This window comes from Chlamydomonas reinhardtii, chromosome 2 (genome assembly GCF_000002595.2).
Source record: "Chlamydomonas reinhardtii strain CC-503 cw92 mt+ chromosome 2, whole genome shotgun sequence".
Taxonomy (NCBI): Eukaryota; Viridiplantae; Chlorophyta; class Chlorophyceae; order Chlamydomonadales; family Chlamydomonadaceae; genus Chlamydomonas; species Chlamydomonas reinhardtii.
In genome coordinates this window covers 3,785,342-3,803,052 of record NC_057005.1, presented here as the reverse complement: position 1 = coordinate 3,803,052, position 17,711 = coordinate 3,785,342, and the positions used below count along the sequence as shown (strand labels likewise).

Sequence of the window (17,711 nt, the reverse complement as noted above, 5' to 3'; positions counted from 1 at the left end):
GAGCACCTGCGGGACCTGGAGCGAGTGGATGCCCACACGGTGTGGGTCCCCGGTGACAGCGGCAGCATGGCAGATGGCGATGCAGCAACACCTGACGCGTCAGCAGGCGGAGCTGGCGAGACGGCCGGACCTGACGCAGGCCGCTCCTCGCCACTTGCGAGCGACAGCTCTGCCAACCGCAGTCCCAGCCTCAACTGGGCCGTGTTGCAGCTGTGCGGCACGCACCACCTGCCAGCACTGGAGCGCATCCTGCAGCAGAAGCTGCAGGCGGCCACCAGCGGCAGCGCATCAACGGTCACTGCCGCTGGGGCAGCGCTGCCTGTGGAGGTCAGCGCGGCGCTGCTGCAGTGGGAGACGCACCAATCGCTGCTCTATCACGGCCTGCAGGGCGCCGGCGAGCTGCTGCACGCGTTATACGCCTACTGCCCGGACGCGCTACGCGTGTCGCACTTGGTGTCCGAGTACATGCAGTACTGTGAGGCCGGGCTGCAGCTGATGTATTCGCCGCTGTCAGCCATCGGCCAGGCGCGAGGAGCGCCAAGCGGTGGCGCCGCGACGCTTAGCTCCGGGCAGCAGCTGCTGCTGTCGCAGCTCCTGGCCCTTGAGGAGTGGAGCTTCGGCCAAGTCGGGCGCCTGTTGTGGCAGCAGCTGCTAGAGGTCAACGCAACCGCCGGCAAGCTGGCGGAGCAGCAGCTGCTGGCGCTGGAGCAGCACACTTCGGCATTGCTCGATGAGTGGCAGGCCGCTGGCAGAAAGCTTGTGGAGGAGCGGCACGATGGCCGCATGGCTACCATCAGGCGGGCCAGGGAGGAGGCTGAGGCGCTGCAGCGCGCCTACATAGAGCGCCAGCAACAGGCCGTGGGGGACCTGGCGCTCCTGCTACAGACGATCCGGCTGGCGGCCGAGCTGACGGCGGCGGGGCTGCAGCAGCTCTACATCGCAGCAGTGCATCGCACTCTCTCTCGCTGCGGGGTTATGCAGCTGTCACAACAGCTCTCGTACATTGCCGCGCAGCTCCAGGGCATGTATGTACCGCTGCACGAAGTCTGGACAGTTCGTACGCCTTCCCGGCCCAGTGACGGTGAGGACCCATCGGTTGGAGACACGGCGGCGCTTGCATGCGTGCCAGTCCAACAGCGTTTCTTCAAGCGGTACCCAAGGCACGTCACCTTGACCAGCTCTTCATTGCCGGTGCTGGCGGGAGCGGACGCTGTCGACCTGGAGCGAGTGGTCAGTGTGGAGCTCAGTGTTCAGGGCGGCGTGCTGCTGGGCCAAAGCGAGTTCAATGTTCCGCGGGCCTCCAAGCCGCTATGGCTCAGCGTGGATGCTGAGGTGCACGACCCCGACGCGTTCGCTGTTGAGTGCACATTATGGTGCAAACCAGCGCCTCTTACAGCGGCGGCCACGGCGCCGGAGTCAGGGTGGCTAGGAGTAAGGATAGTCAGGAGGGTGGTCAGGAAAGTGGTCACAACAGTGGCTTCGTACGCCCAGGCAGTTATGGGTTTCGAGGAATATGTGGCTGTGCCACCGCAGCAGCCGTTGACGCTTCACGACATGCTAGACGGAGGTGGCCCCAGCAACAGCGGCAGTGAGCCGGGCCTGAGGCTGTTGTGCGCGGGCGGCTCGTGGATGGCGCTGGACGTGCGGCCCAGCATGGAGGACTACTGCTGGGCACCCGACCTGCAAGCTGACGCAGCCACAGCGGCTGACGCGTTCCGGCCTTCTGCAGAAGCGCTTCAAGCGCTGAGAGACGACGAGCCGCTGGGAGAGTTCGTGGCATCAGAGCGCACAGACAGCAGCGGCGCATGGATGCCCGGCGAGTGGCGCCTTCCTCTGATCAGCGGCCTCAACAAGATGCTCATGGACACAGAAAAGCAGGCATTGTCGGTTAGAGGCGCTCTGCGTGAGCAACCGCCACCTTCCACTGAACTGGCGAGCGCACATCTGGACGCTGAGAAGGTCAAGGACGAGGACGCGATGCGCAGCAACCGCCACTTCAATTTGCTGCAGCGGCACCAGGCGGCGCTGAGGAAGGAGGTTGAGGCGCTGCGCACCCTCCGTGTGGCATTTTTTTCCGCGCTGGCGCTCACACCGCCTACGGCCACGGCCGGCGCGGGCGCAGGCGCGGAGCCCAGTCTGCTAGATGTGTGGCTCAGCTGCAAGCACCTGCTACAGCAGCTGATGAAGAGTGACCACACGGAAGGCTTCCGGCGCCTGACCGCCCTAGCGCAGGAGGCGGCTGCAATGCCGCCGCTGGAGCGTTACTCGCCCACCCAGCCGCAGCCGCTCAGCCGCTGCGGCTCGCCTGCCATGGCAGACGTCTTTGAAAGGGTACGCGCCGGCTTCGTGCACAACGCTGTTGCGGGAGCTTTGGCCACGCCACCTTTGGTGCACCGCCTGATGAGCCTGGCGGTGTGCGCGCTGGCGGCCACCGCGCGCTCAGAGCGGGAGCTGGGCGCGGCACAGGAGCAGCTACAGCTTGCGGAGAAGGTCCTGGAAAGCCTGGCAGCCGGCCTGACCCACAGCTCCAGCAGCATGCTGCAGGTCAGGCAGACGTCCTATATCGTGGCTGTCGCCAAGGAGATCCTGAAGCGCAAGCTGGCGGCGCTGGCGAGCTTACGCAGGAGCCGTGAGCTGCTGAGCCGCGAGCTGCGGCCCGCTGCTCAGCCTGCAGTGGTGCTGGCGGCGCTGCGCAAGGCGGTGCGCGGGGCGGAGGAGCTGACGCTGCAGCTGCTGGCGGACAACAGCGGCGGTGGCGGGCTGTTCTGGGCGGGCGGCGGCGCCGAGCCGGCACTACTGGACTTCGGGGACGTGCTTCTGCGAAGTGGCAAGTCACTGCCCGTCCGCATCATCAACAGCAGCGACCGGAACGTAGAGCTGCGAGTGCTGTTGCTTGGGGGCGCTGCCGGAGAGAGCAGCGCCGCGGCGGCTAGCGGCGAGTCCGGGGCGGCCTTCCGGGTCGTGCCAGACCGCGTGCACCTGTCCGCGCAACGGGCTGCCGTCATCAACTTTGCCATCGACAGTAGCTGCGCGGCGGCGGCGGTGCCGGGTGTGCTGAGCGCCGCCTTCCAGCTGTTCAGTCCACTGGTGGGCGAGGCGCTGGTGCTGCGGTGCCGCGTGCGGCTGCAGGAGCTGGCGGTGGCGCTGGCGCCCAGCGAGGCCCTGGGCTTTGGCGTGTTGACCACCCGCACGCAGCGCAGCGCGAAGGTCGCTGTGACTAACCAGACCGGTGTGCCACTGCGGGTCAAGGCGGATGTGGTCGGAAGCCCAGCAGTTCCGGAGGCAGCGGAGGCGGCCCGCGCCACCAGCGGTCCCAGCGCGCGCATCAGCAGCAGCTGCGATGTGCTCCCGCCCTATGCAACGGAGACCCTGGAGGTGACGCTGGAGGCGGGCGCTGCAGACGTGTCATCGCTCTCCTGCTTCGCGCTGGCTTTGGCGGTCAACTCCAGTGCGCGGCAGTATCACCTGCCGCTCGCGGGCAGTGTGGTGCAGCCGCGCTACCAGCTGGAGTGGCTGGACGCGCGGCAGGACGGCGCCGTGACTGCCACACCGTTGCGTGCCGGCAGCTGTGTAACAGGGCCCGCCATTCAGCCCGGGGAGCAGCACGATCTGCGGCTGGCGCTGCGCAACACCGGTAGCGTGCCATTCAGCTTCTGCCTCAGCTCAGGCGGCGCGCAGCTGCAGGTCAGGTCGGCAGCGTCTGGAGCTGCGCCCGCTTGCTCTCATGGTGGCGGTCAAGCCAGCACAGCCCCAGCCGGCAGCAGCTACAGCGCCCAGGTGCTGGCCGGGGGCTGCGCGCAGCTCGAGCTCGTGTGCATGGGCCCCGCCGAGGCCGCCCGCCCCCGCGCCTCACAGCAGCGTGTGGAGTGTGCGCTCACCGTGTCAGGCCTGGAGCCCGTAACCTTCGCGGTGGAATGGCTCGTGGCGGTGGGACAGCTCCGCCTGTCGCCCGGTGCCCTGGGCGCGCCGGTGAGCTTTGCCCTGAGCCCCGCGAACAAGGCGCAGCTGGATGCCTGCTACGAGGGCGGCGTGTTCATAGGCATTCCGGCCGTGCTGCGCGCCCAGAACACTGGCCAGGTGCCGGTCCGGCTGCTGGGCTTGGACAGCGGCGACCGCGTGGAGTGCGTCAGCCCTGCGCTGCCGCTGACGCTGCAGCCGGGTGCCGCGGAGCAGGACGTCAAGCTGCGGCTGCGGCGGTCGGCGGTGCTAGACATCATCCGGCGCATGGGCTCCGGCGATCCCGGCACCTCGTTTGACCTGGTTGTGCTCACCAGCATTCGCGGCAAGCTTGCGCTGCGGTGCCAGGTGGCCATTGCGATGCCGCGCCTGCAGCCACAGCCAGACCACCACAGCGTGTCGCTGCGCCCTGGCGACCGTAAGCCGCTGTCGGTGGTGGTGAGCAACCGCGGCACGGCGCCGGCCGTGTTCTTCATCTGGGCGCAAGAGCCCCCGCAGCAAGGCCAACAGGCTCAGCAGTCGCAGGCCGGAGGGACGCCCGCGGCAGCTGCTCAGTCGGGCGGCAGCGGGCCGTTATCGCTGGTGCTGAAGCGAGGGAAGCAGGTGGTGCTGGCGCCGGACAGTAGTATGGACGTGCTACCGGTCAAGTTCGAGGTGCACCCCAACCGCGACGTTTCCTTTGAACTGACGGTGTCGATTGCAGAGGACGCTGTGCCCGGCACCATCGAGCTTTATGTGCAGGTGAGACAGGTTGCTGTTCTGTGCATTCAACGGTGCCTGTGACTAGCCTGCATAAGTGCTGACTGGATCGGTACGGAAACCGTCCGTAACCAAACCTTGTTTGGGGCCATGTGCAGGTCCAGAGCTGCGATGAAGTCCAGTTTGCCTCGCGGACGGAAGGCAGGTGAGCTGTGGAGCAATGATCGTTGTGCGCTGGGGTATGAGGGTTCAAATGCAATCACCAAGCACAGGACTTACCGTCTGTACCTGCAGGTGCATTACCATCCCGGTGCGCGTGGAGGTCGCCGCTCAGGGCGCTGCGAAGGACGCCAAGAAGTCCAAGGCAGAACCGCAGAAGCAGTCTGCAGGCGCCACGGCCCAAGCCAGGGACACGACGGGCGCAGCGGCACCCCCTGCGCTGCCCCTGTCGCTGCTGCCGCTGGAGGTGCTGGTCACAGCTGCAGAGAACAGCCCCGGTGACTGCGCCAGCCTTGTGGACATAGTGCTGCCTGCTGTGGTGGTGGTCGGCTGCGGTACGCAGGCTGCGGATCCCTGTCTATACGAGGCGCTCCAGGTGCGGCATTGCAGTGGTAAACGTAGTTGTTATCGGGCAAATTGTACGTTATGTTTTGGTCCCTTTGGCAGCCTTATCATTCCATTTAAACTCTGCTTTGCAGGGGGGCTTCCGCGGCTGCGGCGACGTGTGGGAGAACACTGCCAAGACGGCAGTGGAGCTGTGCGGCTGGACGGTGGGGACGCCCCTGATCGAGGCCGAGCAGCGCAAAGGCAGCGCTGCAGTAGTCGATCACATCAAGTCCCTGCTGTCTAGCCAGGTGTGTCATGCGACTCCAGACCCAGTACGGTACCGGTTGCCGATCAATGTGTCGTCATCCAGGCATCTGTGTACCCCCGTGCGCTCACGTGCCGTCTCCTTCCTTTTTGGCACGCGCAGAAGCACGCTGGTGACATTGCGGCAGCTCTACGCAGCCGTGGTGGCGACGGCACACTCAGCGGGCCGCAGCTTGCGCTACTGGGCGCGGTGGAGCGGCTGTATGCGAGCACGCAGCTGCAGGACGGCCTGCAGGTGTCCGCAGCCCTCCTGGTGGAGCAGGCGCCGGCGCTGGGGCTCCAGTGCGGCGACGAGCTTGCCATGGCTGTCAGTGGCCTCGCCAGCCGCCAGCCGGCGCCGCACTTCAGCTGGCGTGCGGTGTCGGACGCAGCCAAGGAGGCGCTGCAGCGCTGTGGCGTGGAGCTGGCCGCGCCAGAGGCAGTGCTGCTGGCGACGCTGCGGGCGGCCGAAACGCTTGTGGCAGCCGCTGCCGGTTGCACAGCGGCTGCCGGTGGCACTGCGCGGTGCGGCGCTGCCGCGGCTGCCGTTCCCGAACCCGTGGTCGGGCATGACGGTCTGATGGCGGCTGCACGGGAGCTGGCGGCGGCGCTCCCGGCTGGGCCAGCTGTGGATGTCCTGGGCGTGCTGCTGGAGCTGGCCGGAAGCAGCAGCACAAGCGGTAGCAACGGAAGTACGGACGGCAGCGGAGGCGCTTCGGACGGCGGCAGCAGCTCCCTGAGTGGCAGTAGCTCCGGCGGCGGCGGCAGCTCCGGTGGTGACAGCAGCAGTGAGGATGGCGGAGAGAGCCAGGAGCTTCCGGAGCAGGTCAGGAAGCTGCTGCCCACCGCTCTGTGCGAGAATGCAGAGCTGTTGGCCACCTCGCAGGACGCACAGGTCGTACTTGCGTCTGCCCTTGAAGTGGTGCTGCGCTATGCCACCTGCGCCTCCCCGCTGGCCAAGCCCGAAAGCACGGGCGATGTCACCAACGCGGCAGCAGCAGCCATAGCGGCCGCCGGCGCCGCGCTAACAGGGCTGCACAGTGTGGGCCGCACACGGAAGCAGGAGGCAGCGGGGGAACTGCTGCTGAACCTGGCTACCAGTCTCTGCGGCACTTCGTCAAAGGCAGCGGCTGCCAAGCTTGTGTCGTCTGCTGTGGTGCAGCTGGTGTGCCCCATCATTGGATCGCACCTACAACAGCTCCTGGCCCCCAACGCCAAGCCTGCCGACATGGTCTTGGGCGCCGCAGCCGCGGTTGGCACAGCTGCACTGGACGGCGCAACAGCTTACGTCTCAGCCAGCGAGCCTCAAGCGCGGCTGCACAAGACCTTCATCGACATGCAGAAGCGGCTCGGGACGTTTGTGATGTCGGAGCACTTCAAGGACGCGGAGCTCTGGTCAATCGATACGAAGCGTGTTGGGGCAGTGTTGGCCCTATCAAAGAGCTTCAGCTTCGCCAGCAGCAAAGAGACGTTGAAGGCGATGCGAGTTTTTATGAAGGCGGCTCACACTGGTAACCGGCAGCGCGCCATCAAGGTGCGAGTGGCTGGGATGCAAATTGCAGCCTATGAGACGGAGAGGCTGCAAGGAATTAGAGTGCATGTGCCCTTGTTGCTTTTGTTTCATGTCTCCGTTTCCCAATCCTTGCTTCTCTGCCATGCTACCGACGCTACAGGCGGCCACCGCGGCTGTGTGCGGCGTGGCTGGGGAAATGCTGAAGGAGGAGGCGGTGAAGGGCCTGGGCGTCCTGCTGATGGACCTTGCGGCTCTGGCTGAGGCCGGTCCGTCCTTCCGGGCTGAGGACCTGCTGGCAAAATGCGCCGAGCTTGCGGCTTGCCTGCCAGCCACCTCACAAGCAGCCGGCGGCTTCAGCCGGCAGCTGGCTGGCCGCGTGCGTGAGTCGTGGTTGGCCTACGTGCGGCAGCCTAGCGACAAGACAGCGCTGGCTGCGGCTCGAGCCGCCGCAGAGCTGGCCGGCAACGAGCCTGGCGCCCTGGCGATGCAGGTGAGGCGCAGGCGGTGGGTGGGGTGGTGGTGGTGCACATCTCGCATGGCCTGGCGGATCGTGTCAACACGGCGCCGCCATCTGATTCCGGTTTGACCTCTGCCGCACAGGCCGTGGCGGAACTCCGCGAGTTGCGTATCACGCGACCGGCCCTGACCGACGCGCTGAGGCACACGGCGCCGGAGCACCTCACCAAGCCGCTACTGGACGCCCTCGCAGAGCTGCGCAGCCTGCGGCTCGGGCCCTCGCCGGTAGCGAGTGGCGGCGGGGCGGAAAGCGCGAGCAGCAGCGGCGGTAGCACGGGATGCGGTAGCCTTGTCAACCTGTCGCCGCTGTCCGCCTTCATTGCTGCCACAATCGCGGCTGGTAGGTGTCGCGCTTGCACATACCAGTGTACCCCATCACATGCATGCTGTTACATGCACGCTGCTATCGCCTGAGTTGTAAGCTGAAGAGTCCGTGGCACATTGTTGATCCCCACGGCATTCTACTCCCATGGCACTGCAGGTGCGAGCCAGGTCACGCCGGCTCATGCCGCGGCTGTGGGCAGCATCTGCAGCATGCTGGCCGGAGCGCAGGAGGCGGCGAGGCTGCAGGCGCAGGCCGGACAGCAAGCCACATGCGACCTCCTCACACGCTGCCGGGACACACTGGCTCGCATCACCGCTGCAGTCGAGGCCGGTGCAGGCTCGGCGGCTGCTACTGCCACGGCTACCCCTGCAGCTACAGCCACGCAGACACCAGCTCACCCGGCGAGTACCATCAGCGCCACCACCAGTCAGCTGCTGCAGCACCTGGCGGCCAGCCTGGCCATGGCCGACCACAGCCGTGCGCCCGAGCACCTGCGGCGGCTCGCGTTGACCTCGGTGCTGGTGACCTGCTTCAAGGCGGCAGCTGAGAGCAGCCGCAAGGGCGCAGACTCAGCGGCGGCCTCTGACGCTGCAGAGGCGGGCCAACCGCAAGCAGCGGTTTTGGAGGAACAGCTCGAGAAGCAGCAGCATGCGGAGGAGGGGGCTGCTGCTGGGGCAGTTGGGTCGTCTAGTGACTTGGGCACCGGGGCACAGGCCAGAGGAGGAGCTGCAGACGGCGCACAGAAGGGTGCCGCGAGTAGCGGCGGCAGTGGTGGCAACGTTGCAGAGGATGGAGGCGGCATTGCCAGCAGCGCAGCTAACGGCGATGCGAGTGGCGAGGCGGACGCCGCCGCCCGAGATGCACGTGGCAGTGCGAGTGGCTTGGCATTCACTGCTGGCAGCGAGGACGGAGGGGCCGGGGGCATGGCCGCAGTTGACGCGGGCAGTGGTGGGGCACCTGGTGGGGGCGTATTGGGCGCGAGTGCAGGCAGCGGCGTGGAGGCCAGTGCGGAAGGCACGACAGGCACCGAGGACGGAGGTGCCAACGCAAGCAGTGCAGCTTGCGGTGATGGCAGCGGGGAGGAGGACGCCGCCCAAAACGCAGATGGCACCGCTAGTAGCTCAGCTGTCACCGCTGGTGGCAGGGACGGTGAGGCCGGAGGCATGGCTGCATGCGCTGCAGGCAGCGGTGGGGCAACTGGCGCGGACATGCTGGGCACAAGCGGTCTGGGCGCCAGCGCGCAAAGCAGTGCCGTCATCGCAGCCACCGATGGCAGTCTAGCGGGCAGCGTGGCGGCTGACAGTAGTGCCGCCGGCACCACTGAAGCTGGCATGGCCGCCATTGCTGCAGCAGCAACTAGCTGCCAGGCGGCGGCTCCTGTTGCAGACGTATGTGAAGCCTCGTCAGGGGCCAGCACTCCACGGTCTCGCAGCACCGATTCAGCCGCCAAGTCGGTTGTACCTGCCGACACAACCGGCGCCGCCTCAGATGCGGACCTGCCTGGAGGTCCAACAGGCCCCGCCTCTACATCAGTGCACCTGACCAGCAGCGCCGCTGACAGTGAGGCAGACATCACGGACGATGACGCGGGCGCCGGCAGCAGCACCTCGCACAGTGGCGATAGCGGCCCCACGGCGCCAGCAGTCAGCCCATCGCGACTGCACAAGCGCGGCAAGGCGGGCGCGGCTGCCGCTGCCGCGCAGCTGCCAGGCGCCGAGCGCCTGCGGGCTGACCTGCAGGCCACCCTGCAGGGCTCCGGCCCGCTGTTGGTCCGGCTGCGACAGCAGCTGCAGGCGCATCTGGAGGCCGGCGCCTTCGCTGGCGCGGCCGCAGCAGGGGCAGGCGCAGCAGCTAGGGAGACAGCGGCGAACGACGGAGCCGCCGGCGGCCAAGAGGGCGACGATGCAGCCGAGCGGCACGTGAGCCTGGCGGCGGTCGTATCTGAGCTGCGCGCCACATGCAACCGCCTCGGCGGCGCCTACCACGGCGCGGTGCGGCTAGCGCAGGGCGGCGCGGCGCACCTGGTGGGCCAAGACGCGGCACAGGAGCTGGTGCAGCAGGTGGGCATGTTTCCTGGGTTGCTGCCTGTCTGAAAAGAACGGCTCTGTACGGACATGCTGATTTCTCTCTCGTCCTGGGCTCCTGCTTTCCGGACCTCCTCACTACTGTATGCACGATTTAACTGGCCTCCCGTCCCCAGATGTGCGCGGCGGTTGCCGCGGTGCAGGCTCTGCGGCTGCTGGCCGGGCCCGCCATGCGTGCGGCGGTGGAGTGGGCGCTGGCGGAGGAGGACGGCGCGCTGCGGCGGGCGCTGGGGCAGCTGCTGCCGCACCTGGAGCCGGGCGTGCAGCGCGAGCTCCGGGCCACACTGGGCATCAAGGCCGCCCGTGACGCGGACGGGCCTGACGACTTCGAGGCAGCCTTTGAGGAGGCCGGCAGCAGCGGCGCGGGTGCCGGCGGCGCCGGGCGCCACGCCGTGTCTGACTACTTCTCAGGCCGGGGCGATCTGGAGCTGCTGGCGGCGCTGCGGGGTCGGGACGAGGGCGGCGGTGGAGTAGGAGGCGCAGCAGCTGGCGAGGAGGCGGGTGCAGGCGGCGACCCCACGGCGGCGATGCTCGCCGAGCTGATGGAGCGTGAGGCGGCGGCGGCCGAGGAGCGGTCCGGCCGGGTGGCCGATGAGGAGCTGGAGGTGAGCGTAAGTCATGATGATTGATGCATGAGCATGAGTCAATGGGGCCGATTGCCTGCTTGTGCGTGTCGCAGGCATGCGCGTGCCGGCAATGCGTTTGGGGTATCGCGGGAATTGTGTGCTATGTGCCGTGCAAACCAACCTGGAAGCTCCTGTTCAGGTCTCGCCCCTCCTCCCCGTTCACAGCTGCTGGACCGTGAGATCATCTTTGAGGAGTTCCTGGGCGATGATGGGGACGGCGCGGCGAAGTCGGCTGTCCGAGGCGGTGGCACCGGCAACACGCCCAACCGCGACCGCCGCCGCGGCCTAGGCTCCACCGCCGACGTCATCCGGGCCGCCCTGCGCGGTCAGCGAGGGCGCCAGGGCCGGCAAGCAGGCGGCGACCACATGGCGGGCGGCAGCCTGTTTGACGCCGCCACCGCCTCCTTCGAGGTGCGCGCAGCCCCAGCCTTGCAAGCAGCACGCCCGCCTTTATCAGTGCTACGGTAGTGCAGTCCTTCACTTTCTCTCGTTATTCATGACGTGGCTTGCCGTGTGTTTGCAGGTGTCTGCTGGCCCCAGCCCCGAGGACTTGCAGCTGCAGAGCATCGCCGCCAGCGTGCGCCTGGACCCGCGCGTGCGGGAGCAGCACCTGCGCAACTGCAATATCGCCGAGCTGTACGCCAAGACCGGCACCGGTCACCGCCAGGAGCTGCGGCCCGAGGACCTGGCTGCGGCGGGCCGCGCGCCCGACCTGTCGGCCGTGGACGCGGCGGCGGCGGCGGCGGGCGGGCAGCGGCTGACGTACCAGCGGCTGGTGGAGGCGCCCAGCCTAGTGCGCGCAGTGGACATGGTGGTGCAGGTGAGTTACCGCAGCAGGGTGATGGCGGGGGACGGCTTAACAAGGATGCGGCTGGGCATTGATGGCGTAGCGTGCTTGCCCTTGCCTGCCTCACTACTGACACCTCTCACGTGGGACGTCCCCATCCCCGCCCATTGCCGCGTATACAGGCGCTCCGCCAGCACCAGCAGCACCTCTACTCGCGCGTGCTGCCCGGCTGCGAGCCGCCCCGCTTCGAGTTCTGCCTGCTGCTGGACAACAGCGGCAGCATGGTGACCAAGTCGCACGGCACCAAGCTCGCCACGGCGCTGGTGATGGAGGTGCTGCGCCGGCTAGAGGCGAGGTTCGCGGTTGTCAGCTTCGGGCGCAAGCAACGGGTGAGCCGAGCTCGTTATCAGAAGCTAGTCTACGGCTGCGATGGCTGCAACGGTGCCGCGCATGCCAAGGCCTGGTGTTGCTGCCTGACCAGTCCACGCTTCTGCCACCATCCAGCCTACCTCCTTACCTAACGGCTCTACCTAACCTCGCGCCGCAGGTGCTCAAGTCCCTGGACTCGGCGTTTGACGCGGCGGTGGGGCAGTTCGTGCTGGAGTCGTTCACGTACGACGAGGGCACCTACCCCGCCACCGCCTGTGACTACGTGGCGCAGACGGTGTTCAAGGACGCCGTGCCGCCCGAGCGCCGCGCCGCCCACCGCCGCACCATCCTCATGGTGCTGGACGGCCTGACCAAGGAGGAGGTGCCCGAGGACTACAAGTCCGCGCTGCAGCCGGGAGGAATCGACCTGCTGGTCCTCAACATCAAGGTCAGCGGGGCGCGGGCGGAGGAGATGCAGTTGTGGGTGGGTGGGTGTTGCCCGCCTCGTTACCTTACCCAAAAACATCGCAATCAACTTCCAACCTCCACAGGACAAGAGCCAGGAGGCGCTCATGCCGCGCATCACCAGCCTGCTGCGCGACATCGCCGCCGAGCACGAGGTGGTGGAGGCGGAGCACGCGGATGCGCAGCTGCCGGCGCGCGTGGCGCAGCTGCTGTCGCGCCACTTTGCACGCATGGTGCGGGACATGTCCTCGGGCGTTCCCGCGCCCTCGGCCACAACTGCGCCCTCAGCAGCCGTAACAGGCGGGGAAAGTGGGACCGGCAGTCGTGCGACTCCGCCATCGTTGCTCCTCTCCACGGCCCTGGCGGACGGTGGCTCAGGCAACCCTTCCAGCAGCAGCGGCGGACCTCCGCGCTTCACCCCCATCCGCGAGTTCGTGGGCACCATCACGCGGCAGAGCCTGGCCGCAGCCAACCTGAACCTGCCAAAGCAGCTCTTCACCGTCAGCCCGCCCGCGGCACCCATCCCCTTCCTGCGTGACCTGGAGGCTGCAATGTCGGCTGGTGCAGCTGGCGGCAGCTACGGTGGCGAGCAGGAGGAGCAGCGGCAGCAGGCGCTAGCGGAGGCGGTGCAGCGGCTGGCGAGCCAGGACCTGCCGGAGCAGCTGGCGGCGGTGCGGCAGCGGCTACCGGACGTGGCGGCGGCGGCAGCGGCGGAGTGGGAGGAGGCGGCGCGGCGGCTGGAGCCGCAGGTGGCGCGCATGGGCGAGGTGCTGATGGGCACCGTCATGCCGCCCAACAAGGCCAACCGCCGCCGCGCCGCCCTGCGCGGCGCCAGCCTGCACATCGGCGGCCTCATTAAGGCGGTCGCCACCGACTGGAACTACAAGAAGGTGGGAGCCAGGCTGGATTGGACCGGCTGCAGAACTGCATACCCACAGTGCAATCACTGACGTGTGAATCCTTTGTCAGGTTACTCATGCTCACAGCTGCCCTCTATCGCCGCTTCACTGCCCGGTGCCTGCGTGCCCCTTCCTTCCCCTCCACGCGCAGATCTTTTCTGAGCGCTGCCTGGGCAGCAAGCGCGAGTACGCGGTGGCCATCGCGGTGGACGTGTCGCTGTCCATGCACGGCCCGCTGGCGGCGTGCGCCATGGAGGCGCTGGTCACGCTGGTGGCGGCGCTGACGCAGCAGCTGGGGCGCGAGGACTTTGCGCTGCTGGCGTTCGGCAAGGATGTGCGCCTGGTCAAGCCCGCGGCCGAGCCCTGGGACGGCGCCGCCGCCTTCGCGCTGCTGTCGCAGATGCGCTTTGACGTGGAGGCGGCGACGCAGGACGCAGCCGCCGTGGACGTGGCGGCGGCGCTGCTGCGCGCGCAGGCTCCGCGCGGCGCGCCCAAGCGGCTGTTCGTGTTGACGGACGGGTACGGCAGCACGGGCACGCAGCTGGCGGCGGCGCTGGCGCGTGCGGAGGAGGCTGGCGTGGAGGTGGTGGGGCTGGCGGTGGGGCTGGAGCGCAGCCACGTGCCGCGCTGCTACTCGCGCTGGGTGCACGCCGCGCTGCCCAGCGAGCTGCCGGATGCGCTGGAAGCCCTGTACACCAGTGACGAGGCCGCGGCGGGGGCGGGGGCGGGCGGTGAGCATGGCGAGGAGGGAGACGGCAGTGCGGCAGCAGACGCCGCGGCGGCGGAGTGGGCGGACTATAGCGCTCTGCTGGCGGGCGGCGAGGACAACGTGGACGCCATTCTATCGGAGCAGCAGCGCGTCTTCGGCTCCATCCTCGACAAGCTTGGTAAGTGGTACTGCAGGGCGGCCGATGGTCAGGTTCGACATTCTTGGGCTGTTGACGCCACGTTTCCGCAACCTATTTGCTGCCCGCCACTGGTCCGGGTTTTGGTGAAACGTGTACGTCTCTTTCCGGACCTGACTCACCTGCTGCCCACCGCCGATGCCCTCTCGCGCTCCTCCCTCAGGCGGTGACAAGGAGCTGAAGCTGCAGCACAACAGCCCGGACGCCATGTCCTTGGACATCGCCTTTGTGGTGGACGCCACCGGCTCCATGTCGGCCTGGCTGGAGGCGGTCAAGGCCAACATCCGCTCCATCGCCGCCGACGTGGCGCCGCGCATCGCGCGCCAGTACCCGGAGCTCAAGCTGGCGCTGCGGCTGGCGCTGCTGGCGTACCGTGACGTGGGCGAGGCGGCGGCGGGGCAGCAGTTCCAGCAGCTGGACTTCACGGAAGACGCCGCGGCGCTGCAGGCGCAGGTGCGGGGCGGGGTCGAAGTTGTGCTTCGTGTGGTGTGAGGTGTGCTTAGGGTGTGGCTGCGGTTTGTGCGGCCGTTGCGGCGTGCTGGTTTTGCTCGCCATCACCACACATCTGTCCCGGGCGCTGCATGGCCCCGCATTGAACGACACCTATGACGCCGCCGCCGCTTGCGTCTCCTTCTTCTTAACTTGTCTGTCGCGCAGTTGGCGGGTGTGCGCGCGTTTGGCGGCGGTGACGGGCCCGAGGACGTGCTGGGGGCTCTGGACCGCGCCGCCACGCAGCTGAGCTGGGCGTCCAAGGCGCGATTCATCGTGCTCATCGCGGACGCACCCGCGCACGGCCGCGAGTGCAACGACGACCCCGGCGACGCCTACCCCAACGGCGTGCCGGGCGGGCCCAGCCTGGCGCAGGTGATGGACAAGCTCAAGGACGAGCGGCGCCCCATTGACCTCATGCTGTGTAAGGTGAGCCGAGACTCACGTGGCGGTGTTGTTGTTGGGTGCTGACTGATGGGGAAGCTTGCAGACGGGGCTTACAGGTAAATGTGGATAGCAGTGCCCTGGATGGGGCTGTTAGCGTGATTCGGCGTGATCAACAGCGCTCCGACCAACATGCACAATGCCACACGCCTGTTTGCCCCCCTCCTTTAGCCCCTGGAAAGGCGTGTCCTGCCTAGCTTGATTGGGCTTATGTTGCTTGCACCGACGCTCTGTATTCCGCATGCCTCGCCCTACACCTCCCACAGGTTCGTAACCACGCGCTGACCAAGATGGAGGCGGCGATGCGCAAGCACTACGACAGCCGCCGCGCCAACCGGTCGCTGCGCTCGGTGCAGCTGTTTGACGACAGCAAGATGCCGGCCACGCGCTTCCACCTGGTGTTCTGCCTGGACGAGAGCGGCAGCATGGCGGGCAGCAAGTGGGCGGACGTGCTTAGCGCCTACAACCAGATGCTGGGCCGCCGCCGCGCGGACCAGGGCCTGGGCGACCTGGTCACCGTGGTCACCTTTAGTGACTATGCACAGACACAGTGCGCCCTCATGCCCATCGACAACGCCCCGTCCAGCTTCTCATTCAGCGGCCGCGGCACAAACTTTGCGCCCGCGCTGCACGCCGCCGAGTCTGCCATGCAGCGCCAGCCGGCCGACTGCGTGCCGCTGCTGCTGTTCCTCAGTGACGGGGCGAACGCCGACCCCGGGCCCACGGACGCCGCCATGGCACGCATTGTGGCCGCCTACGGTGGCCGCACCAACCTGCAGGTGCGTGGGCTCCCACTCACACATGAGCGTTTCCGTCAACAGTAATGATGCTGTCACACGCTTGCCTTGCTCTGTCCGCGCAACCCGACATGCCTTCGCGCTGTGTACTGCCGCAGGTGCACACCATCGGCTTCCAGGCGGGCGGCGGCGAGGCCATGCTGCGGCACATGGCGGCGGCGGCGCCCGGCGGCCGCTTCCACTCGTGCCAGAGCGGTGTGGACCTGGCCAGTGCCTTCACCAGCATCGCGGCGGGCTGCTCGGCGGTGGACGGGCTGGTGCAGCGCTTCGCAGAGATCCTGTCGGAGCAGATCTCAATCAAGATCATGCACGACTACCTGTGAGCGGCTGTTCATTGGTAGAGGGCATGAGGTAGCGAATGAGCAGGGAGGAGGAGGAGGAGGTGGCAGCAAAGCGGAGGCGGGATAGGGATCATGCACAACTACCTGTGAGCTGTCAGCTGCTGATGAGGGTGGGAGGGAGCACGGATGAGGGCGGGTGCGTGGGGACAGAGGCCTAAGTTTCTACATGCATGGCTTAGCATAGCGTAGCAAGTAGCAACCAATTGGCAGTCGGGACAGCGGCGGGGCACGTACGCCACGCACGTACGCTGAGGCACGTACGCCTGGCACAGGATGGGTCGTGGCGTTGGACGAGTGGATGCATACATGGCATAAGTTTCCAGTTGCATAGCATGCGGTAGTGCCGTATGCTCACATGAAGCTATCATGTGGAGCGTTGTGTGCGCATTTGACGTTTGCTTGGAGTAACAAAGGCATGGCGCCGTCTCCAGGGCCATGGAGCTTTGTGTACAATATTCAGGTGGCCGTCGGGCTGCCAGGCGTCGTCAGGCCGCCCACTGTTCGCAATGAAAGCGGCGCGTTGCATGTTGAGAAGGTAGCGCATGAACGCAGGAGGGCGAGAGTACCTGCAGTTGCGCAAGAAGTTGTCCATTCAGAGCATGCTGATTGTTCACGTGTTGTAAGAACAGTAAGAACAAGGAGGACGCAGGTACGGTATGGTTGATTGCAGGAGGCATAGATGGCGCATGAGCGTCCTGGCAAGCCTCTTGGGGAATAATTGGAATTGAGTAAAACCGGAGGTCGTGGGCGCAGTTTGCGTGAATGCATGCGCCCGTGCGGAATAAGTTTGTGGCAGGGTTGTCGTTTGCCATGGCGTGCTGTGCCCTTCCAGACCCAGGAAACGGCGTTGCTCTCTCTTATGCACCCCAAGTAGTTGCACGTCACGCAATGGCGGAGCCCGATGTGAATAAAGTCCGCAGCAAGTTGTAACGCCCAGCCCGCCCAACACCGCTGCACGGCCGCAGCTCCTAATGCGGCTTCTTGCGTTTCCGTTCAACTCAACACTCTTTGCAGTCCACAGTCCACAGACACGTTCATGACCACGAACTGGTCTTGTCCCCGGCCGTAGACGCCCTTGATGTTGGCGGGCTTTGCCAGTCGAGTTGTGTTTCCATGTCAGGCTTGTATCGCCCAAGTGTCGGGGGGTTCTCAGATGGTGAAAGGGGGGACTTGGATAGGGTTGGGGACGTCTGTACGCAAGGGACGTCTGTATCACTGTATGCAAGCAGTCTTGCAGCTTCAGGAGGTGGAAGCTTCAGGAGGTGGAAGCAGGATGGCACTATGGCAGTCAGGGCATGCACACATTTGACGTTTCAGCATCTCAGATAGTTTTTGGGCTGAGCCCCCCCAGCGCAGCGTTCCAGGGGGGGGGCGAAGCCTCCCAGGAACACCCCGGTCTGTGCGTCGAAGAAAAGCGTGCAGGGCCAGGGGAGCAAACGCGCAGGAGGCCGTACCGTATAGGCCTAGCAAGGGGTAACTTCCAGAACGTTGCACATTGCGCCGGTGCACCCGTGCGGTGCAGTGCGGTGCACCCCAAAATTCCAATGGTTTGGTGACGGACCCAAGGGGCGGCCGAGCTTTGTCAGCAATGGGCATTTGTGCTGCGACGCAAGGGCATAAGAGCAGTCACTCCACGCGAGTGATCA

General features: G+C 66.7%; 1 protein-coding gene across 1 annotated transcript in view; it reads left to right on the top strand.

The window, feature by feature from the left end:
* CHLRE_02g095550v5 (uncharacterized protein) overlaps positions 1-17,007 on the top strand; it is a 38,518-nt gene extending 21,511 nt beyond the window's left edge. Inside the window, exons 20-38 of the mRNA XM_043059623.1 lie at positions 2-4,698; positions 4,815-4,861; positions 4,951-5,251; positions 5,355-5,510; positions 5,630-7,039; positions 7,179-7,508; positions 7,619-7,874; positions 8,016-9,919; positions 10,060-10,548; positions 10,735-10,980; positions 11,093-11,389; positions 11,539-11,745; positions 11,904-12,173; positions 12,277-13,080; positions 13,241-13,976; positions 14,158-14,447; positions 14,652-14,912; positions 15,194-15,706; positions 15,823-17,007. Of these exons, the coding sequence (XP_042927257.1) occupies positions 2-4,698; positions 4,815-4,861; positions 4,951-5,251; positions 5,355-5,510; positions 5,630-7,039; positions 7,179-7,508; positions 7,619-7,874; positions 8,016-9,919; positions 10,060-10,548; positions 10,735-10,980; positions 11,093-11,389; positions 11,539-11,745; positions 11,904-12,173; positions 12,277-13,080; positions 13,241-13,976; positions 14,158-14,447; positions 14,652-14,912; positions 15,194-15,706; positions 15,823-16,047 (13,439 nt within the window). The 3' untranslated portion in view covers positions 16,048-17,007. The remainder of the gene's footprint in view (position 1; positions 4,699-4,814; positions 4,862-4,950; positions 5,252-5,354; positions 5,511-5,629; positions 7,040-7,178; positions 7,509-7,618; positions 7,875-8,015; positions 9,920-10,059; positions 10,549-10,734; positions 10,981-11,092; positions 11,390-11,538; positions 11,746-11,903; positions 12,174-12,276; positions 13,081-13,240; positions 13,977-14,157; positions 14,448-14,651; positions 14,913-15,193; positions 15,707-15,822) is intronic.
* Positions 17,008-17,711: the final 704 nt, after the last annotated feature.